Source organism: Dipteris shenzhenensis, chromosome 13 (genome assembly GCF_047967505.1).
Source record: "Dipteris shenzhenensis isolate YYH24624 ecotype China chromosome 13, Dip_SZ_1.0, whole genome shotgun sequence".
In the NCBI taxonomy this organism is placed as follows: Eukaryota; Viridiplantae; Streptophyta; class Polypodiopsida; order Gleicheniales; family Dipteridaceae; genus Dipteris; species Dipteris shenzhenensis.
In genome coordinates, this window is record NC_141608.1 from 30,273,997 (window position 1) to 30,298,478 (window position 24,482).

The 24,482-nt window shown below is 44.2% G+C and overlaps 1 protein-coding gene across 3 annotated transcripts in view; it reads right to left on the reverse strand.

The window, feature by feature from the left end:
* Positions 1-12,102: 12,102 nt before the first annotated feature.
* The window catches only part of LOC147895277 (uncharacterized), a 59,690-nt gene continuing 47,310 nt past the window's right edge, over positions 12,103-24,482 (reverse strand). For 2 of the 3 annotated variants that reach the window (XM_087384021.1, XM_087384020.1), the window contains 5 exons: positions 14,956-15,026; positions 13,996-14,094; positions 13,694-13,874; positions 12,471-13,586; positions 12,103-12,387 (listed from right to left, as the gene is read on the reverse strand). In XM_087384021.1, the coding sequence (XP_087240147.1) occupies positions 12,269-12,387; positions 12,471-13,586; positions 13,694-13,874; positions 13,996-14,094; positions 14,956-15,026 (1,586 nt within the window). In that variant the 3' untranslated portion in view covers positions 12,103-12,268. The remainder of the gene's footprint in view (positions 12,388-12,470; positions 13,587-13,693; positions 13,875-13,995; positions 14,095-14,955; positions 15,027-24,482) is intronic. The other variant, XM_087384022.1, reaches the window with a different exon arrangement.

The window sequence follows — 24,482 nt, forward strand, 5'->3', positions numbered from 1 at the left end:
ATCAATCTTGTACCACTTGCAAAGATGAAATGGCCCACTCGGAGATGAAGCTTTAAGTCATTGAGGGGGCAAGTTCATAGACTTACACAAAGGCAGGAATGAACACTGTACTTTTGGAAGGTACTTGGCTTGCTCCAATGGCAAGCATCACTAGACTGAATAACTAGGGTACATGTTTTCATTGTGTTTACTTGGAGATTTTAACTAGGGTACATGTTTTCATTGTGTTTATCTGGAGATTTTAGGAGATCGCTTTGGAATCAGTATATGTGCACGTGCTCTTAGTTCAATGGACAGTCGAGGGCGGAAACCTTTCTTACAAATAGAGGGGGACCTCTCATTGCAGAGGCTTTCGACACCTGCTACTATAAGATTGTCCTTGAAATTAGTAATGAATACTTCAACAAGTTTGAGTTGTGGATTGACGGAGGTGATCAAGAGTCTTCCCTAGACAGACCAGTTGCATGATGCAAGAAGGACGAGACGACAATTTTGTCAAAGACTTTATGGCAGAGACAAAGGATTTGAAAGTCAGTGGATGATAGACTCACTCTAGAGTTGGGACTGGAGGGATTCCAACTAGTGGAGATCTACTTGGACCAGCCACTAAGATCTCAATGTGCAAGGAATCATCAACCAGTACACAAGGGTGGCACCAGTGGAATGTGGGGTTGAAATAGACTCAAGATCTTTGGTACCTTTCAGGGTTTGGTCGGCCCCTATCTTTGAAGGAGGGTGATTGGATAGTGTTGTTGAAAAGACTGGATGCTCATGAATTGGATCAAGGAATGTACCAATGTTCCTGACTGGACCTGATGGTTCGAGATCAAGGAATGTACCAGTGTTCGAGACTGGACCCGGTGGTTCGAGAGTGATGTGGCAAGTTCCTTGGGATAGTGGAGGTGCGGGATTCAGGACCAGATCAAGAAGACATCCTTGACATGTTCTGAGTGCTTCTGCAAAGGAGCTGATGGAGCATAGAGTTGGTGTTGGTCCACAATATGTAATTGAGAGGGTATTGGAGAAATAGGTGCAATGGCCCACTTGTGAGCCCCAAATGAAGAGAGCTTAAGGGGTTGACACCTCACCATGCACATGAGTAGAAGGACGGTGGGGGAAAGGGGTGAGGCTGCCATGTGGGCGGCTATATGGCCGTCGCATGGGCAACACCTAGATCCACTGCCAGGGTATGAATGCTGTGACTGGTACAGCAGCAATAGAAGGAAGTACAAAGGTGCAGCAGCAGGTATGGAAGCTGGAGTGGAAGCTACAGGCTGCGGAGGAATAGCAGAGGTCCAGGCCCAGCACCAAGCCTATTTATAGGCACAGACAACAGCAGCAGACTGGTCAGCAGAGACCTGTCTGTAGTCGGCCCATTTCCAGAGGAATGCATCTGGTCAGGTCAGCCAGATCAAGACCAGGTGGGACTATTTTGGGAGGCATATTGCCCTATATAATGGGCCCTGGCAGGTGGCCAAAGGCATTTCAAAGCTTGTATTGGGTTGCATCCACAGCAGCCACAAGAAGCCTAGAGAGTCTACTCAGCCTGCAAATCACCTTGCATGAGTATAGAGCAGTGGGAGTACCATATACACAGGAGTGATCTTGCAGGGCATAAGTCCAGAAGTCTGCAGCATACCTAGATGCCCACACCTGCACAATGTAGCACAGCATAAGGGTGCAGCAAAGGGAGCTGGGAGCTTTATCTGTAGTACACCATCAGAGCAGAACTTTGTAGGAGTGCTCCGCCTTGAGCACCTACTGAAGCCTACACAGAGGTGCATCGCAGAGAGGAAGAGTTTCCTACAAAGGGTGCAGAAAAAAGAGCCTGTTACCTCAGAGATTGCTTCAAGAGGTGTTGGCACATTGGATGGCAAGTTTTTGCACTTAAGATTCTATATATATCTTTCTGTTTTGGGTATACATCTGAGTATTCTTCAGATCTGGTTTTCCGTCTTACATTAAGTAAAGCACATACGTTGGAGTTGTGTTTCACATTAGTATCATTCGTATCGGGTTGGGAGACTACACACTTTTTTTTTTTGGGTGAAGTTTTTTATGCTTTATATTACACAGTGGCTGCCCTTGAATGGGGGGCTCAAAAGTACATCAGCTGAAGATCTACACACACTTTTTTTTTGGGTGAAATCTTTGATTGATTATATTATATGAGTAGCAACCTCAAAACAAGGTGCTACAAAATAGAATTTTCAGTTGATACACAGAGGCGCGCACACACACACACACTTTTTTTTTTTTAAAGTGAAATCTTTATATTTCTGTGTGGGAAACCTCAAAAGAGGTAAAAACCCACCAATAAGTACAAGGAAAAAGTTTTTACAAGTAAAACCTCAGAGCAAAAGTCATGAGGTAGCCAAGTAAAAAGTTACATATCAAGCTGGAGGAGAATCAAACACAGCATCCTCCAACTTCAAATTGTTGCTCTGTAAAAACTGATGCAGCGATGAAACCACACCATCAATAAAAACAAGCTGTTTTTTGCCCTTGTGATTCTTCTTGATATAGGCTGGTACCTGAAATTTTTGAATCAAAGGGTCAAAAACCTGTTGTAACATGGGATGGAAAGATTCCATGAAAAAAGGTACTTCTGCATCCCTGACAGAAGAAAACTCTCGCACAGGCATCAAAGGCAAAGAAGCTAGCTTAACATCCGTATCTTCCGATAAAAAAGGTACATATGATGAAGTAGGGTTCAGCATTTGAGCTTCATTCGGAGGATCAATCTGAATAAGAGCATGGGCAGTATCCTGAGAGAGAGCATGCATATCATCCTGTAATTTGCCCTCTGCAAGGGGTACATCCATATCCTGAGTAGAAGGAAATTGATGGTGCTCAACAAGAGTGCAATCCTGAGCTTCTTCAGCAAGAGGAAGATTTGCCTGTGATTTATCAACCTTCCTCCAGTAGTGCTTCGGAGCAGTAGAGGACTTCACCAAAGAAGCCATAGCAGAAACTGGAGGAGAAGGGAGAGTAACCTTGACAGCTGAAGAAGGAGCAGGTGGTATGGGCCTGGATATAGAAGGGCAAGCACGTGCAAAATGGCCAACCTGTCGGCACCGATAACATGCAGTGGGGAAAGATGCAAAATGGAGCCTGATGCGCATCGGATGAGCAAATCCCAAATCAAGATCCAGAGTAGATGGCACGGGCTGCGTCAAATCCCACAGAATGCAAAGACGAATATCACGGGAGGCTTGCAAGAACTCTTGTCTCGGAATATGGAGAGGCCTTCCCAAAAAAGCTGCAAGAGTTGGAAGATGCTGAAGAAGAGGCACAGGCAGCGCTTTGAGAGTAATCCAAACCGGACAGTGAGTCAGAAGTGTTGCCGAAGGATCAAAAAGTGGATCCCAGGGCATAACATAAGCGAAGAAACCCGCTCCAGGAGCACCAGCATCATTAACAAGGCGCTCTACCACCTCAGTCGAAGAGCATTGGGCATAGTAAAATCCTTTGCCTAGAAAGACAAAGGAAGAAATACAATCCAGACCCACTGCAACATTAGCCCAATGACGGAGCTGAGCTGAAGATAAAACCCTACCCATGAAGTAGAGGCAGACTCCAAATTGCTGAGCCTGTCGAAGACCAGAGACCAAAAGGGCAGAATCCAAGGAACAAACAAGTGGGAAACTCGATGAAGGAACTTCTGTGACAGAGGCAAAGCACAATTGGCGAAGAAGATCCAGTTGGAGGGAAGAAGAAGGGCCATCCGAATCATCCAGCTTTGCCGATTTGATGAAAGGGGAGGCAGGCAGACCACCATGCTTTCGCCGAAGAAACACACGAGTAGGAGCAGAGGCAGAAGGAGGTGCCGAAGCGGAGAAAACAAAAGAGGGAGGAGGCTGCGCAGGGGACTGTCCCTGCTGTACGGTCTTTTGTACATGTTGTACGGTCGACCATACAACCTGTACGGAAGGCCTTATAGCAGGGACAAAAGACTGTACGGGGGGATCCACAAAACACGGGGAACGTACGGGAGGCTGCACGGGGAACTATACGGGCGGCGATACGAAAGGCAGACTGCACGGAAGCGGTACGAAAATCTGTACAGCTGACGGCAGCTGTACGGAAGACAGGGTAGGCAATAGGGTCGGGGCGGGGGAGTGTACGAACAGAATCAGCGAGGAAGACGAGGCTGGCTACGCAGAGGAGGAGATCTCCATCGCTCACACACTTCTTTTTTTTTTTGTGAAATCATTGATTGATTATATTATATGAGTAGTAACCTCAAAGAAAGGTTCTACAATTACATCAACTGAAAATTTCAGTATATGCCAAAAAGACCTCATGATCTATGCAGCGGGTCTACAAGCAATCGAAGAAAGATTGCTGCAGAGAACGCCTAAAAAAGCCAAACAGAGAGAAAGTAGGATCACCAAAGACTTTACAATTCCTATATGTCCATAAAGTCCATAGTGCCCAGTAGCGAACCCATGAAACTCCGGTCTGGATGGATGAAACCCAAATAGCCAGAAGAACTTCCCAAACAGAACAGATGGGAATCTCGCTCGCAGGTGCTGTCGAAGCAGATCAAAAAACTCACGAGAGCACGGACAATGCCAAAACAAGTGAGGCACAGTCTCCGAAGAAGCAGAACACCTATGGCAAAGTGCAGGAGCAATGTGTTGATGAGCTAATAGCTGTCCAGATGGAAACACTCCCAAAAGAACTCGCCAAAAGAAAACTTGTTGCCGAAGCGGTACTTTATAGGCCCAAAGTTGCTATAATCTTTTCCTCCACCACTTGGCTCGGCGATGCATTCGCCAAACAGAATCACCTCTCTCTGAAACCCAAGGTTGAGGCAAAAGGATTTTATACAATGCAGGTATAGTAATCTGAGATAGCCTCAAAGGACGAGAAGAGGACCCTGGAGAAGTCAAAGTCCAATCTTCTAGTCGGTCCTAGAGTTCCAAAGGAGGAATCGGAACAAAGGGCGAAAGCATAGAAGTAATTTGTCGCCACAAAGGACGATAATGAGAGCCCAATCCATATGTACTGGCTGCTAGAGAAAAGGGGAGCACAGTATCAGCATCATCTATAACATCAGCAACCGAGGTGATGCCTTTAAATGAGACAAAGTAGGAACGTCGAGGTTCCTGTAAAGCCAAGGGAGGCTGAAAGACTTTCGACCAATGAATGCTTTCAGCTCTCAAAGAATTCCCAAGCGAAGATTGCCATCCATTCGATTCCAGATGAGAAAGAACATGCTTCCAGTCAAGAAGCAAGCAGGAGACAAAAGGGCATCCATGCAAAGTGCCATCAGTGCAGCCAAAAAAGAAATCCCAGTGATCGAGTTGCCAATGACCAAATGCAGAAATACTGATATGAGTGACTACAGTCCTAATCATAAGAGCCCAAGGCTGATCGCCTTGCCGAAATTGCAGCAACATTTTCCCCCTGTGGGCAAGAATATGCACATGAATATCCGTGATGTTCAATCCACCATGCATCTTGGGAGAACAAATGTGATGCATTGAAAGCAGCCTGAGACTTTTTCTGCCATGTTTGCATCGCCAGAAGAGTTCCATAAAGACAAACATGAAAGATGTAAGATCTGCCTTAGTGAACATGATCAATGGTAAGTAAAATTGAATATATGCCACAAGGATGGACTGCACTATTCGAAGACGAATGTGCAAAGGCTAGGTTGCCAGTTTCCAATACTCAAGCTTTTTCCGAAGCTTAGCCAAAACCCAATCAGTTTATTGTTAGCGAGTGAGTTCCCACTCCAAAGGGTAACCAAGATGACGAATAAACTGAGTGGGTGGAATGATATCCCCGGGCCATAATAGACTATGCCAGTCTTTGGAATGCAAAGGGAGCAGCTTAGACTTCTGAAAATTAACATGAAGACCAGCTACCAAACCATAAATAGAGAGGGCATGCATCAAGGCACCAAGATCATGGGGCGTATTCTTCAGAGTAAAGAAAGAATCATCAGCATAAGCTTGAGCAACCATGCTGCGATTAGCATCCAATTCCAAGCCATGAAGTGATCCTGTAGCCACAAGATGATCAATATATTGCAGCATAGGATGAGTAGCAATGGCATACAGTAAAGCACTGAGAGGGCATCCTGACGGACCGAACAACGAAGAGTCCACTCATCAGAGATATCCCCAGAGATAATGCAAGCCACATTGCTATCTCTGTAAAGCCAGTAAATAACCTGCTGCATTTTTTGTCCAAACCCCAAAGCTCGCATAGTTTGCGAGATGAAATTCCATTGAACTGTGTCAAAGTCTTTTGCAATATCTACCTACAAGAGTAGAACATCCTGCTGCGTGTATTTGGCATATTCAATCCCAATATAAGCATTGGCAATGTTATCTGTGATATGGTGACGTGGAACAAAGCCACATTGGGAGGGATGCAACCCATCATGCAAATAACCTTTAATCCGATCAACCACCATTTTGGCAATGATCTTGTAAATGACTGGCATGAGCGTGATTGGCCTCCAATCACCCAGTGAATCACATAGCTGCTTTTTTGGAATCAGCTTGAGAAGACCCTTTTTTCATGACAAAGGCATCTGCTGATTTTGCCATGCTGTATTTACCATTTGCAGCAAGGTGAATTTAAGAAGATCCCAAAATGCAAGAAAAAATTCAACAGTGAGACCATCCCATCCTAGAGATTTCCATCTACCACAGGATCTCAGTGCATCAGACAATTCCCTTTCAGTGAAGGGATGTTCAAGTTCCAAAGCCTGAGCATCAGACAGAATTGGATGAACATGCTACAAAAGAAGCTGACGTGCAGACACGACCCGAGGAGAAAGAGTATCCAGATGCCCAAAATGAGTGGAGAAGTGCTGCACACATAAATCAGCAAGAAGCATCAGGCATCCCGATCCGATAGATATTGGCAGCCTGTCTTTTGTAGTGTAAACTCTTAAAAAATTGCTTGGAAGAGTAGCCTTTATCCAAAAATGCCCGTTGTCTAGATCGAGTTTCCCATTTAGCAAGCTTTCTGCGATCATTAGATTGAAGAGAGAATTGAGCCTGACATAAGAGCATGCTTTCCTCTGAAGACAAAGGGTGAAGATGAGCAAGCTCAGTCAAACTCTGACATGTAAATTTGGCATGTGCTACAGTCTCTCTTGTGGCTTGCATATAGGATTTGCCATAATCTCGAATAACTGCTTGCATCCGAGCAACAAAAGCCTGCCAGGCATAATCCAAACCAATGCGTATCTGACGAGAGAGAGGCTGAATAGCATCAAAGACCAAGGCTTTAAAGTCAGCATGCTCCAGATAACTATTATTAATCAGCAAAAGCCTTTGGCAAGGCAATCTGTCAGTGGGAAATTCATGTAAGGAAAGCCTCAACCAAAGAGGAGCATGATCCGAATGTGTGAAAGCATGATCAACCCAAATTTGACAAGTAAAGGCATCACAATGCTGTGGATCAATCTGATACCATCTGTCCAAGCATGCTCGATAAGAAGATTGAGCATTATGCTGAAAGGTATAACCCGGAAGCATGGGCTGTAATTCCTTCCGGAGATCAACCAGGCGCAACTGAAGTAAAAAATCAGACCATGCCTGTGTTTCAGAAGCCAACATATGAGTGTGGCCTAAGGTGTTGTCACCCGATTGAGGGGCATTATTAAAGTCACCACAAATGAAGGCATGTTGTCGCCATGGATAAGTATGCATGGAAACCCAGATCAAAAGCTCTATCACGAGAAGATTGGGGGGCATAAACCGTCAAAAATTTTCCCTTGAACAAGGCATTGAACAATAATCCATCTACCATGGCGATCATTGAGAGCCACAATAGGTTGAAGGTCGTGCTTTACCAAAAAAGCCACACCAGAAAAGGAGTGCTCTCCAGCATAGAAGATGTCATAACCAGCAAAATGGCCTATTTGACCAGCATACATATGCTGATTATGCTCTTGCAAAGCAATTATATCAGGCTGCACTTGCTTGATATACATCCATACCAGTTTCCATTTGCGACCATCACACATTCCCTGTACATTGAGAGTAACACACTTCAGATGATCAAGCATATTTACCGTTATGGGACAAGTATGTACAGCAACTAACGGGCTGTCTATGTCTGCATTTCCACCTCAATGTCTGGGCCTATGCCCTGGGATGAAGCATCAGCCTGAGGAGAGGACAAAAGTGCAGCAACTTCTTCTTCAGGAAACAAGGTCCGATCTGCAATTTTAGGTAGAAGAGAAGACAAGCATTGAGGAAAATCCACAACTTCTACCCAAACAGGGCAACGATGCCGAATCAATGCCTGGTAATCCCGGGTGGGAGACCAAGGCAGAACATGGACCATCTGTTGGCCATAGAAAAGAGGAGAGTGCTCCAGCAAAACCTGACGGTGCTCCTCATCAGCCATATGATCTCAAAAAAGCCCTCGCTGCATAATGAACTTTTTTGACATAAGAACCACCCAGGTTTCGAGTCAACCAATTCCCAACATCTGCAGTAGCAAGCATTCGTCCTGGGAAGAAAATTATAATGGCATGCTTTGCATACTCCTTAACTGAATCAAATATATCATCCACTTCCACCATAATGCCAATGGTGGGAAGTGGATCTTTCCAACCTTTATGGGTGTCTTCAAACCCTTCATGCATAACCTCATAAACAAGCTGAGCCTCAGCACAGTCATGAAGGGAATCATCTGAATCCATCACCTGTTTTTGTTTCTTGTTGGAAATCGACTCGTCTTTGTGAAAGGTTTTCTCATAGGAATAATCCACCATTCGAGTTAAGGAAAAAACTTGGAAGCAACAACGCTTTACAAGGAGGAAAGCACAGCAGATACAAAACTACACGATGTTTTCCTGGCTGTACGGATGAAATCGTACGGATTTTGGACAGTACTAAATTTTTTTTTCCCCTGACAGACAAACTGTACGGACTTCCCCAACTGTACGGACAAAACTATACGGACTGTACGGACAAATTGTACGGAATTTTCTGACTGTACGAACAAAATCGTACGGATTTTCGAAAAAAAATTCCCCCCTAGCAAGCAAACTATACGGACAAAACTGTACGGATTTTTCTGACTGTACGGATGAAATCGTACGGATTTTTGACAGTACGAAATTTTTTAATTTTTATTTTTTTCAAATTTTCTGATAGAGCATTTAGGACAAAAAATAGACGTCAAAAGGAACCTCGAGTCCATCGCTCACACACCTCCACCCTCACACACACGTATAGACACATACACACACACATACACTTTTTTTTTTTTTTTTGGAATAAATAAAGTGAAATCTTTATAGTTCTGTGTGGGAAACCTCAAAAGAGGTAAAAACCCACCAATAAGTACAAGGAAAAAGTTTTTACAAGTAAAACCTCAGAGCAAAAGTCATGAGGTAGCCAAATAAAAAGTTACATATCAAGCTGGAGGAGAATCAAACACAGCATCCTCCAGCTTCAAATTGTTGCTCTGTAAAAACTGATGCAATGATGAAACCACACCATCAATAAAAACAAGCTGTTTTTTGCCCCTGTGACTCTTCTTGATATAGGCTGGTACCCGAAATTTTTGAATCAAAGGTCAAAAACCTGTTGTAACATGGGATGGAAAGATTTCAGTAAAAAAGGTACTTCTTCATCCCTGCCAGAAGAAAACTCTCGCACAGGCATCAAAGGCAGAGAAGCTAGCTCAACATCCGTATCTTCCGATAAAGCAGGTACATCTGATGAAGTAGGGTTCAACATTTGAGCTTCATTCGGAGGATCAATATGAATAAGAGCAGGGGCAGTATCCTGAGAGAGAGCATGCATATCATCCTGTAATTTGCCCTCTGCAAGGGGTACATCCATATCCTGAGTAGAAGGAAACTGATGGTGCTCAACAAGAGTGCAATCTTGAGCTTCTTCAGCAAGAGGAAGATTTGCCTGTGATTTATCAACCTTCCTCCAGTAGTGCTTCGGAGCAGTAGAGGACTTCACCAAAGAAGCCATAGCAGAAACCGGAGGAGAAGGGAGAGTAACCTTGACAGCTGAAGAAGGAGCAGGTGGTATGGGCCTGGATATAGAAGGGCAAGCACATGCAAAATGGCCAACCTATCGGCACCGATAACATGCAGTGGGGAAAGATGCAAAATGGAGCCTGATGCGCATCGGATGAGCAAATCCCAAATCAAGATCCAGAGTAGATGGCACGGGCTGCATCATATCCCACAGAATGCAAAGACGAACATCACGAGAGGCTTGCAAGAACTCTTGTCTCGGAATATGGAGAGGCCTTCCCAAAAAAGCTGCAAGAGTTGGAAGATGCTGAAGAAGAGGCACAGGTAGCGCTTTGAGAGAAATCCAAACCGGACAATGAGTCAGAAGTGTTGCAGAAGGATCAAAAAGTGGATCCCAGGGCATAACATAAGCGAAGAAACCCGCTCCAGAAACACCAACATCATTGACAAGGTGCTCTACCACCTCAGTCGAAGAGCATTGGGCATAGTAAAATCCTTTGCCTAGAAAGACAAAGGAAGAAATACAATCCAAACCCATTGCAACATTAGCCCAATGACGGATCTGAGCTGAAGATAAAACCTTGCCCATGAAGTAGAGGCAGACTCCAAATTGCTGAGCCTGTCGAAGACCACAGACCAAAAGGGCAGAATCCAAGGAACAAACAAGCGGGAAACTCGATCAAGGCGAAGCACAATTGGCGAAGAAGATCCAACTGGAGGGAAGAGGAAGGGCCATCAGAATCATCCAGCTTTGCCGATTTGATGAAAGGGGAGGCAGGCAGACCACCATGCTTTCGCCGACGAAGAAACACACGAGTAGGAGCAGAGGCAGAAGGAGGTGCCGAATCGGAGAAAACAAAAAAGGGAGGAGGCTGCGCAGGGGACTGTACAGGCTGTACGGTCTTCCATACAGGCTGTACGGTCGACTGTACAACCTGTAGGGACAAAAGACTGTACGGGGGGGTCCACAGAGCAGGGGGAACGTACGGGAGACTGCACGGAAGTGGTACAAAAATCCGTACAGTTAATGGCAGCTGTACGGAAGACGGGGTAGGCAGCAGGGTCGTGGCGGGGGACTCTACGGACGGAATCAGGGAGGAAGACGAGGCTGGCTGCGCGGAGGAGGAGATCTCCATCGCTGGCTCTCACTCTCTCTCTACCACACTGAGTCACACACACTTTTTTTTTGTGTGTGTGTCGCACACACACACACACACATACATATGTGTGTATATATATATATATATATATATATACATCTTCTCATTTATCTCAACCCTTGCACTCACCTTATCAATTGACCCCTACATAATTCCTAATCCCAATAACCACACTATGTCGTGCCCATGAGCATTCATGCTGTCTTGTCTTATGTACACACCACATGATTACAAGGGAACAAAGCGGGGGGGAGGCGGAAGGGGGGGGGGGGGGGGGATAATAAAGGCCACCTGTTTAGTGTGGATTCCTTACTCCAGTAAAGTGAAAGAAATGGACCACACTTGTTGCTTCTTTTGGCAATGCTATGTATTAAATTATATATAAAATATAACTTCTGCAACCTAGAAAAGAGCACCAACCTGATGCTCTAGAGACAGATGAGATAAAGAAATCCGACGACGAGGCCCATGGTATCTAAGGGCTCAGAGTGAACCAAGAAACACCACCTCAATGAACTACAAGCTTGCATAGCGAGACTCCAAATCAAAACAGGCACAAGACCGCCATGAACTTCGCAAGCCTGTGAGATGAGAATGGCCAACACATCGATCTGTTCTACCCCTTTTTAATAAGGAACAACAGCTAGAAAAAGGTGTACGCTAATTCGTGCTTTACATGAGGCCAGTCAAACTCATGAAGCAAAGGAAGACAGATCAGTGCTCTTCTTTTTCTTTTTGGGAGGGAGGCGGGGTGGCAGTATAGGGTACAGTGGGGGAGGGGAGAGATCAAGCCTTGACCCACTTCAGAGAAAATGACCCACATCTATATTTGGGCACCTTCCTAATTGAACAGGGGCAGGCCGAAAGAGAGAGAGAGAGAGAGAGAGACCAGTAAGGAGGAATGCAATTTCATTTTCCTAGATTCGCAAATAGCATCCATGAATATCAGTACACGTTAAAATTATGCAAAATCTTGTGCTGGGAAGCTGTCCAACACATTGTACAAATACATTCTTGCTGAGTGCTACGTTTGCAGGAGGAGCAAGATCCACTTCCTCACTACCAGGTAATTGCACAACTTGTTGCATCCTTGCCATAAAGTTGACATTTGTACATGAGGCTGGCTTCAGACACCAATTCTTTTTGCTGTTTGTAATAAACCTCCACAAAGCACTTGCAGTTGTGAAGTAGCTTGTGTAGTTAGCGAATCTGGATCAGCTGGTCCAATAAGCTTGTCAAGCCGTTCTGCAAAGAAAACTTGTCAATTTTTAATTGAATATCTTTAACCTTTCCCTTATATGATAAGATTGATGCAATTCATTCTTTACCTTGAAGATGAAGAAGGGCTTGAGTGATCTCTTTTAAGAAGGAGTTCCACTCAGATGTCTTGATTCCGATTTTGGATACTGAACGATTTTTGGAAGGGATGCATCCCATGTCATGCAAATTCTTTCTCTGTGGTTCCTCGTATGCCTTGCCTTTTCTTTCGTCAATTTGATATTGCGTTTCCAGATTTTCTGACTGAGACTTTGTTCGTTTGCACTTCCTCCGTGCCAATTTTGACCCTTCTCCTGGCTTGAATTTGGGCCGGTGATTATTGGCAAAATTGTCTTGGAACCTATGAGATCCAATTGCAAAAGGAACCCTCTCTTTTTTCGGGTCAACTGCAGCAGAAGGAAAATTTCGGCAAGTTGAATCGTTTGGATCATGCTGCTCTATTTTGATGTCTTCTTTCCACGCCATGTCTTCATCAGAACCATCACCTTCGAATATCATAGAAGGATATGGGGGTAATGGATTGTCCCTAGACATCTGCAAAGGAAACTTGTTTTCCTTGGTATTTGAGTCATCATGCTCCCAAGCTGCAATTTCTGGTGAGGTTGAACAAGAAGATGATGAGTGTATTTGTTCTACATTACAATTATTTCTGGTGGGGCAGGTAGAAGGTCTTCTCCTCTGTTTCTTGGATTGTTCAGGAATGTAGGACCTAGATCCATTCTTGCCTCCACTATCTGCACAAATCCTTGCAGATCGAGGAGGTATTAAGCCAGGTTTTTGATGCAGACCCTTGTGCTTAAGGTGGTTGGGTAGAGTTGATGGAACAGGCCGGATTGGGAGTTCACTCATTTGAGGTTGGTTGTAAACTTTCTGTATATTCTTGGGTTTTGCCTTGGGTTTCACATCTTTCCAAGCACTTGCAGACCTTGAATTTTTTAAAGGGATTCTGGAATTTGTGTTTCTTGACCAGGAAGGTGAAGATGTCCAAAATGGAGCTTGCATTTGCGAGAATGTGGTCAAGTGTTGACCAAGCTCGAGCACACCCATTAGCCTATTGTCTGTGTTGTCTCTAAGATCAACAAAGCGTAAAATTGCCCATTCTTCCATCACTTCGAGACATAACTTTCCACTGACCCTCGTCAACTGATTGCCCCGCAAATTCAAAGCTTTTCGATAGATCATGCGCCCATCAGTAGCAAAGAGAATATATTTAATAATTTAACAACTCATCTGTTTTACAATATAGAGGTTGAAAACACCAGGGAAACTCTACCTTCAAGCGGAGTGCCAAGTTTTAAGACACTGCAGATAATTTGAGTTGATACATCTGACAGATTGTTGAGGGAGATATCAAGGCCCGTTAAGCCTTTGGGTCTCATTGTCAGTGCATTGACTCCCTTTGAGCTTCTAAGGCTTGCTTGCCAATCCGCCTGAGTCTTCCTGCATACATTTGCCTGCCACATTGACAAGGTACCATCAGAAAATACTTATCTCAGCAGGTACATCTTTTCTCAAGCCAACTCTTTCAAGTTTTGCGAGAGATGTCTAGTCATGAGGCAAAGGCTTGAGTGGAACCTTGAGTATGGAACTTAGAAGAGGAGCTACTGCATCAGTTAGAGCACAGGCAGAGAGATTGAGGATTTCTAACTGTGCACACGCTTGCAGGCCTTTCCCCTGCCAATAGATGCAGATCATCTGAGGTTCCACAGGAGATTACCATTCTTATGAATACTAGTCCAAACAAACTTCACGCTGTCCTCAGAATAATAATGTAATGTTACACTTTTTATAGGAGTCACTTTCTCTTGGCTACAAAAGCATCCATGTAGAGCTTGTATACAAGAAAGGTTATTTATAAGCTTGCTGGCTGACTTGGATAAAAATTACAGCGAGGGGAGAGGAAGTAAAGAAAGAAACTTTTTGTTGCAATTGCAGCCACATAATTCGCCTCATCTGATTTTCACGATGGAGATGAATGGATTTAAAAAGTGACATAATAGAGCAAAATAGACCTATGAAGGCTCCATGACTCAATATAAAAAACAACGAGGCAAGATAGTTGTGTGCAATGGAGCTGTGATACTAAAATACGTGAAGTATATGACAAAGGCAGCTTAGATCAAGCAAACATTTTGGCTCATCCTCATGAAGGCAATCACATTGCAATCTTCTGAAAATGACAAGCTCCAATGTAAAGAGGCCTAATTTGGGATCTATTAAAGCCCCATCCAAACCTACTATGTAGTGCATGGGACCCACTTACTAGGCTAAAAGCCAATCCCATATACTACATGCCGTTTTAAACAGTTGGCATAACTCCAACATTGGCACCTTAAAACTAACATTAACTCTTTAGTGACACTCATTTTGTGATGTATCCAATATGAGGCATGACATACACATTTGGACAACCCTTGTTTATCATTGAGGAAACCTAGGAAAATGAAACTAAATGTGAATTACAATCATAAAATCACAAGTCCTTTGCCCCATATTTCCTAGAAATTATGTATCAATACTGGAAAGGTGACAAACCAAGAGCTGCAAATTGTGATCTCCAAGCTCACTATTTGCAAATGATAGCCGCTTTAACGTTGTTGACTGACCTGCATGATAAAAATAATATCAGATAAATAGAGATAGACATATATATCCCATGTTGACCATACAATAGGCCTCCCATGACAATGAGTATAGGGCATAAGAAATGAGTTGCATTCGATTCATAAGACCAAGAAACATCAAGCAAACGACAGGTTTAAATCAGTAGCAATGGAGACAGTTCCACACAGAAGGGAACAGCCTTATATATGGCACAGAGTATACATATATAAAGCCTTACGAATCACAAAATACTTAATTCACTGGTGATCACACCGCGAAGACTCAAGAACAAGTCCAGGAGGACTGATTTAGGACTCCTTCACTGTTTCCTAGACATAGTCTACTAGAAATTGTAAGCATCTTTGTTTCTCTGAAATAGTCCCTTGAGATTTTGAACAGATTCAAGATGGAGAACCACAGGGAAGCATTGACCCTGATGCAAGTCGGAGCCAAGCTGAGCAGAGGATAAAATTGCTTGATACTACCAAGTATTGGCAGTTGGTGGAGAACTAAAAGGAGGTTGGAGACAAGTTGAGCAATGAGGATACAATTGGTTGATACTACTAAGCTGGTGGTGGTGGTGGGGCAGACTGCCCTCTCCATGCCTACATAAGGGGCTGTTTGTGCCCTTACTGATCATCCCACCCAAGCCTTTCCATACACGTGCAGGAGAGGAGCCCCTTTGTCCTCCATTATTGGCTAATGCTTGAAAGTGCCAATACAGATTATTAGAACTGGAATGTCCCCGCAAGTACAGCTGAAGCCCCTTTTCTAATCCTAGGAAAGTGGGCCATCACGTAATTGTATGTGGGATTATTGGACAAGGGTGCCACGTGGCATGCCCTTTAAAAAAACCAAACTACTTAAGTACAAAAATACTAAGGAGATTACAATTATTGTGACCCCTTAATAAACGAATAGGGCCCATTATTGATGAACTAAATGTTACAGATAGATTACGAGCTGTCAATTTGAATGAAGAGGATTCGAATCAGTTTCTCTAAAGAATTTTGGATAAAATTGTTGAGGATGAGTTCTTTTCTCATCACAGACTTAGACACAAGGGCCAAGCATGCCTGCAAGTCAGATCATCTCCCCCAATTCTTCTTGATATCAATCCTCCATCTGTTTCAGTTCTCCCAGTCACCACGGAAGCAGCCAGCTCCAAATCTCTCCATGATTTTTAGAATTCAGATTACTCAGATCGAACCAACACCGAAGTCATATCACGCATGGATACACAATATAGGAACAACTGCTGACACATGGAGTGTATCAAATCTCTGTAGTTTCAGTTTCACTTTCGACACTAGACTCTTAGGGGTGTAGAAAACACCTTAGATCCCCACCAAGGGTTTTTTTTTTCCATATGATGTCATGTGACTTAATCTCTTTTGCAAATATTTATAAGCCTCTCTCTCTCTCTCTCTCTCTCTCTCTCTCTCTCTCTCTACATAGGAACTTTACTTTCACTGGATGTAAAGGATCACTATTAGTTAATAGTGATCGCCAGTCCCGTAGATCTTGAAGGGTCTCACGCAGATTTTAATAGAATCCTATCATATCATATCATCTCTCTCTCTCTCTCTCTCTCTCTCTCTCTCTCTCGTTGGCGCATCGTTGATGATGTATTTCCCTTTCGGATGATTTTGTGTCCCATAGGCCATGTATGGCCTTCCGTGGACCTTTAATAAAATTTCTTTCTTTCTTTCTTTCTTTCTCTTTCTCTCTCTCTGTGGATCCTACACACGCAAATTGAGCAAAGGAAAGAGGGTATCAAGAAGGTAACGGAGGAAAGGGAGAAGGGCAATTGGGCAGTCCACAAGAATGGTAGGGTGACCCCAATCCTCATCAATGAGGACCCTACACATACACAAATTGAGAAAAGGAAAGAGAGTATCAAGAGGGTAATGGAGGAAAGCAGGAAGGGCAAGTGGGAAGTCTACAAGAATGGTAGGGTGATCATCCAAGAGTGGATCCCCTCAACCCCCACTCCCCCCTTCCAATAGGGATGGATACGCAGCATGTGGGACCACCAATGCTTTGTCTTTTGCCTTCTAGAACAGGAATGGGACCTTGTGGTCCTTACCAAACAACTTGTCAAGACTTCCAAGGGAAAGATCTCGTATTATATATTGAGATGCACTAGAACCGAAAGAAAGGTCTGACCATAGTACATGGGTACACTTGGATGTCCACACATTGGTCGAAGACCCACACAGATGGAGTAGTAGGTGGGGTGGCAGTTCTTCTCCACTCATACCTTCAGACACATATCACAATCATCGTTATGGATGAGCACGCCTATTACAAGCTCAGGAGGCCACCATCCATATGTATACATCATTCTACTTGACATGAGATTATACTAGAATAGCATCTGAGAGGGGACTGGTTTCTCAGTACTGTATGAAGGCATCCAGAGATACATGCAACAAGGAAAGGTCCTACTCATGGTGGATTCCAATGCTCAGACTAGGGACACATAAGCACATATCCTTGACTTTCAAGAGGATGCTATAATACTTCCATCCAGTTCAGTCATCGAAGATCAAAGGACATTGTAACATGTGGGGGCTTGCTGTGTGGAAAATGATGAAATGCAAAAGGAGAGCTCAACCATGAGAGACACCAGAGATCCTCCTAACTGGTACACTGCTTTATTTATAATGCTGGCATAAATGGCCTAACTATTGTTGTAAATGAATGCCAAATTGGCATACCAAACTGAGCTGAGAAAACTCCCCTAACTGCGACTGTGGGTGATGGAGCTACACTGCTGAAACAGAATGCCAAACCTCAACCATATGCTGGGCAAATGTGTTTCTGGGCAACCAAACCTAAAAGCTTGGAAACTCCAGAATACTCACATGCACTCCTAGAAACTGAGGTATTGATGTCTGCATGATTGCTGAAAGGGAAAGCTGGTATACGCCTGCCTCCTTTGCTGAGATGATAACTACTGAGGGTAAAAACTTTGCCACCCTCCTAGAATCTGAATCTATGGATGTAAATGCCTCCCGAAGAAACTGAGTGATGTCGAGAGCTACTAAAAACTATAGCTGTCTCCCTGAAAAACCGAGAGGTGGAACTACGGATGCCTCCCAAAGGAGCTGAGAGGATTCTTCAAAGGTTTTATCATCACTCTTAGTCCTTTCTTTGTACCTCATAGTCTTAGTATCGACAAAACCAAGAGGTGGAACTATGAATGCCTCCCAAAGTAGACACTGTTCAATACTGGTGGTGGCTCGAGGCCTGCTAATGGTGAAGCGTAAACTGTTGCCTCCCCTAAGAACTAAGGAAGGGAAACTATGGAGGGAACTGCATGACTATCCTCACTGACTATCGAGGAATCGTCAACCTTCGTACTATTGAGAGCTACACTTGCTACTCCAGTTGTGAGGATACTCCCTTCTGCTATGCCTGAAACTGGTCTAGCAAACTCTTGAGATGCCCTTCTCTTGTAGTAGCTAAACTTCAAGGTTAGTGGAACTAGAAATTGAGCCTACTAATCCTGAACACTCCTAATGAGAAGATGAAATGCGAGTCATCCCAACTCAGCTGATGTGGCCAATGGAGCTCCAAGGGTGGAAGACCCATAGGAACTAACTATCGCTAATGAAAAAGCATGAAGGATAGAAGGTCCATCACACGTGTCAGCTAAAGCTAGGGTGTCCCCTTGGATGGAAGTCCCAAGAGAACTAAATGTGGGAACCAGAAAACCCCCTCAAGTGGTGGACCCAAGAGGCTCATCTACTGCAATTGTCAATGGGTCTGAGATGTCTTTGAGGATAGAGGACCCATCACAAAGGACTATAAAAACTCTATGCTCCCTTGATAAGAGCTGATCCAGTTGACGGAGCTCCCGCGCCGGAGGAACTAACTGGACATAATAAAGCTACTAGATGAGTGAAAACCCCATCTGAACTAACTATACTGACTGAATGACCTCCTTGGGTTAAACCCCAAGAGAATAAGCTGATGGTGGACCCAAGAGGCTCATCATCTAGGCAGCTGAGAATCGAGATGGCCCCAGGGATGGAAGACCCCTGAGAGCTGGTTGTGGAAATGGTCACAATAACCCCATAGGTGGAAGACCCTAAGGAACTGCATATAGCTACTGTGGAGATCGAATTGGCCCCTGGACCTGTAGAACCAAGAGAAGCCAATGTTTGAACTACTACAAAACTGTCTGTGGGTACTGCGGGAAGATAGTTCCCTACATTGTGCTCTAGGGGAAGACCCCTAAGTGGATGATGGACTCTCACTGGTTGCTGCTGATTGGGAGAGGAACTATAAGCAGACTGTGAGAAACTGTTAATGTTGTAAAAGCATCTCCTCTTGGTCTCGCTGCACTGAACCTCCAATGCCAGCCAAGTCGATGATATGTTAAAAAATGTAGAAGGCTTTTGTGCACTGCATGTATATAGGGGGTAGACACTTAGATGTACAGCTAGTGTAGCTGGGGGTTTTTGGATTTAGTGGGCACTCTTTTGCAAGAAAATTATGGACTGATGTAAATATTCCAAGTTATGTAAATATGTTTTGCGGGGACTCCTCTGGGAGATGATGAGACGCAGCGTGAGTGCACCAGGTCTTCCAGAGCATCACGGTATCCAATGTGATGTGGTGTTGTTTTTGAGATGACATGTGTCTATCATTGTTATCCATTGGCATGTGATTGTGTGGTCATATGTGGGCATTTATGCATTAATTTTCCTACATGAAAGTTGGTGTGTGGGGGTGGTGTCTAAGGTCTAAGTGAGGTTTAATTCTCTTGGCCTAGGACTTTGAGGAATGGAATGGAAGAGTGGTACAAAGATCTGATTATGTGGCTGGAAAATCTGGAAATGAGACAACGTGCCTATTGCATGCATGGTGGCTACGTGATTTTGATCTCCATGCTTTTGGATGGCGAGTTGGTGGTGGCACGTGGGACTGCATTTGCTGGAGTAAATGCACACTGGTGAAGACTAGAGCCAACCCGATGAGCGATGAAGAGAGGGAGGGAGAGGCTCATGGAGTATGGTACTACCACTAGTCCGGGGTAGGGACAAAATACAAAATTAAATAATATCCCCACTATGCTCGCTCCTCTGCTAAGTCTCCATTATTGAGCTTTGCTGCCAAGACTCCCTCCAAACTTCTTCAGATCAGAAGGAACCATGCTACTATGATACCAATGTAACATGCAGGGACTTGCTATACAGAAAATGATGAAATGCAAAAGGAGAACTCAAGCATCAGAGACACCAAAGATCTTCCTACTTGAGAAACCTCCCCTAACTGCAACTGTGAGAGGTGGAGCAACGCTGCTGAAACAGAATGCCAAACCTCGACCATATGCTAGCCAACCCTAGGCTAAAATGTGTTGTTGGTCACCCTCTCCTTGGATCGCAATTGGTACGGCTGGCTGTGTAGGAACAAGAATGGAAAAGAGTTGTGAACACAAGAGAACAAGAAGTGAACACAAGTGAACTCCAACTGAAATGTTCAACCAAATGAAGTACAAGGTCTTGGTATATATAGTCCAAGTACTAGAGCACACAAAAACCCTAAAATAGACCAAGTCCTAGTCTATCCTACACCACCATATCATTGTATATATCTCTACAAATCCCCCCTCAATGATATGGCTGAAGTACTATGGAGTCTAATATCAGTAGAACTTAAAGTACCATGGTTGCACAAATTCATCCACATCTGGATATAGCAACCTATGGGAGTACAAAAGAAGAAAATGTCATTTTACAACCCCCCTTGACATTGTTTGTATGTCTCGTATCCCCAAGCCATGTTGATGTCGTGTGAAAAGAGGTGCTGACAAGCATTTAGTGAAGATATTGGCCACATTGTCCTCAGTGGAACAATATGCGAGGTCGATGAAGCCATCTGTAATACAATCCCGCACGTAATGATAGTGATTCTCAATGTGTTTCATGCGAGCATGAAATACAGGATTGTTTCTAATAGCAATGCAACTTTGGCTGTCACAGAAGATCTGAGTTGCGGCACCATCCTAAGCATGATGCAAGTCATGCAGAAGCTTCCTCAACCACATACATTCCATAGTGGCTGAATTCACAGCTTTGTACTCTGCTTCACTATTGGAGAGAGACACTTGGTCTTGCTTCTTACTGAGCCACAAGTTACATGCTGAGCCCAATAGCCAGAAGTAGACCTGCGATCATCTATGCCCCCTGACCAATCTGAGTGTGTAAATCCATTCAAAGAATTGTCACTATCTGGAGCATAGTGCAGCCCATAGGTAAGTGTACCATGGACATAACAAAGTACCCTCTTCGCTGCATTCCAATGCGTGACTACGGGACAATTCATGAACTGGCTAAGAAGCCCTGTGGCATAGGCAACGTCTGGCCGTGTGGAGCACAAGTAGATCAAACTGCCCACCAACTACATGCACGATGTGCCATCAAACTTTTCAGTTGTATCACGCTTACTCAGCTTGATTCCATTTTCCAATGGAGTGGCCACAGGCTTACAGTTTTCTATCTTAAATTTCTGCAACAACCCCTTTGCATATTTGGTCTGTGACAGAGAAATCCCCCCTTGGGTTTGCCAAAATTCAATGCCAAGACAAAAGTGTAAGAGTCCTAGATTTGTCATGTCAAAAGTCTGACACAAGACGGCCTGCACTGCTGCAAATTATTACCAGTGAGTATGATATCATCGACATAAAGCACAAGCAGCATGACCAAATCTAAATTTTGTTGCAAAACATATAAATTTGGCTCCGCATGAGTGTTGACAAAATCCCTGGGACAGCAAGAACCTATGTATCTTATGATACCATGCATGAGGCGCTTGCTTCAGCCCATACAAGGCTTTCCTGAGCTTGCATACCTTGTACTCTTGTCCTTGAACAACAAAACCCTGGGGCTGATGCACATAAACCTCCTCCTTGAGATCCCCATTGAGGAAGGCAGTCTTGACATCCATTTCGTACACAGACCAACCATAAAATGCAGCAAGAGAGATGACAGATCAAATGGTAGTTATCTTGGCCACTGGAGCAAAAGTCTCCTCATAATCTATCCCCTCTTCTTGTGCATACCCCTTGGCAACTAAACGGGCTTTGTACTTCTCAACTGTACCATCTGCATGATACTTTATTTTGAAGATCCATTTGGTGCCAACCACATCCTTGCCAATGGGTGCATCAACCAAGTCCCATGTAGCATTCTTTTGAATGGATGTAATCTCAGCTTCCATGGCTCTCTGCCATGCCGGATTGCCTTGCAAATCCTCAAAGCCCTAAGGCTTAGTTTCAGCTTCCATCACTTGGGTCATGAGAGCAAAATTCACTTGCTTCTTAGCATTCTAAGTGCTGGCCCTGGTTCTCCCCAATACATGCTAATCTTTAGCATCTGCAAGTGTCAACCTAGCCAAATCTAGGAACTGAATTCTCAGCTGTTCCACTAGGAATAGCATCTGGACGTGCATCTGGAGTAGCATCCTTTGCACGGTGCTGATAATGCTTCCAAATATTGGGCTGTCCCTCCCCATGAGCTGGCTGGCAAATCTGAAACATTTTAGGGAAAAGAACCCTCAACATGTGGTAACCCTGCTGGAGTCTAAGAGGTAGAGGGAACATCAACTAGAGAACCCAAATCAGCATCATCCTCAAACTGAAGGATGTCCACATGGCTATCCCCTTTGCAATTACACGCAACCAAGATGGCCTTCTACAGAGAGCACTTCCTTCACTTGAGCGACAATAGTTTCATCCACATCGTAGGATACCTACTAATCCATCTCTCGCATGTAGTACAGAACACCATGGGACAACTCATGACCTCATCCCACCTATTCCAGGAGAGTAGTGCAGGCTTGCCACAGCATTCAAGCTGTCATGCGGGCAGCATATACAGCAAGAATTGGCTACTATTAGAGGGCTATATGGAAGCTGTACAGGTGTTGTGCAGCAGAGTATCATAGCAAGACTGCAAGTACAGATCAGGTACATGCACAAGAATCAGGGGAGCAAGAGGCCAGGAATCAGACAATACGACCTGCAAGTCACCTACACAGTGAAGCGTAATACACTGCACACTTAGGGTATACACGATCAAGGTTGGTGGAGCACTCAAACTGAAGCCCCCCCTCGCCCCACCCCCCTCTCTAGGCTCTTTATTACAATGAGATACATGACCAAGGTGTTCAAGTAAATCTTATCAACACCTTCCAAACTTGAGAGGACTTAGACTAAGCCAGAGCTATGTACAAGACATGAAAATGAAACTCAAGGCTGAGCAGGAAGTTAGTGTCTCAAAAGATAGACTAGCTACAGTGCTCAAGGTTCCAAGGCCTCTCCAATTTTAAGGGGAGATGCCTTACACAATTACCATGGCTTCAACGCATCAGTAACACCCTGGCCAAAGCTTTGAAAAAGGAGATTCTGATTTAATATAACTGTGCGCTTCTAGATCTCTAATGCAACTTCAAAAGCTATGCAGAAAACAATGTAAATCTGCTACAAATTTGCCTCAAATTTTGATTATTGCTGTTGCAGAGAGAGTAGGATTGCATAGGAGTGTTTTGCTGCAAGATTGTGTGGGAAAACACTTGGCAAGAGGGCTGCTGCAGGAGGTGTTGCTCTAGAAGGATTGCTGCAGAGAGCTATTGCAGAGCTGCTGGAGAAAGGGCTGTTTGCAGAGCTGCTGTAGAAAGGGATGATGCAGAAGGAGCTGTTGCTAAGTTGGGGCTAAGTTGCTGCAGAAAGAGCTTTTAACAGAAGGAGCTGCTGCAGAAAGGGCTGCTGCTGCTGCTGCTGCTGTAGAGAGCTGCTGCAGGAGGAGGAGAGTAAGCACCAGCAATGGGGGTGAGAAAGTGTGTGCCAATGGAGGGAGGGAACGCCTTCTTTAATAGATGTAGGAGGGGGCAGCTTCAAACGTGGGAATCGGTACCCATTTTGGCAAGGAGGGCTGGCTCCCTTGTAAAATTGTGGGCTGCATAAGGAACCTCATGGGCTGCCATGTGTCCCATGCCACATGTCATGGCTGCCACCTCAGCATGCCATCCCAACCTTCCACATCAACATGCCATGTCAACATGCCACGTGCCATACTGAAATTGTGGACTAAGGTTATTTTACCCACGCGTTACTTGTTTGACTAAAAGTTCTGTTTGGGTGATCAATACTACTACTGCGATTTTACTTTTGTTTTCACCCCTAGTTTTCTAGCAATTAGATCTATTTAATGGGCTAGTCTAGGGGCAGCTTGAGTTTGGTTGGCCTTCTTACATAACCTATTAGGTCTACTAGTTTGTCACCTTGTCTCTTGTATCTCTTTGACTCTTTCATGTACCCCCAAGGCTACTGTAAACACTCTTTAATAGTTGCTGCGTCGGTGTGCATTCTATGCATTTGATTGATGGTGGGTACTCGGGTAGGGTGTAGCCTATACGTTTCTCATATAGAGATAAAGTTGCGGAAC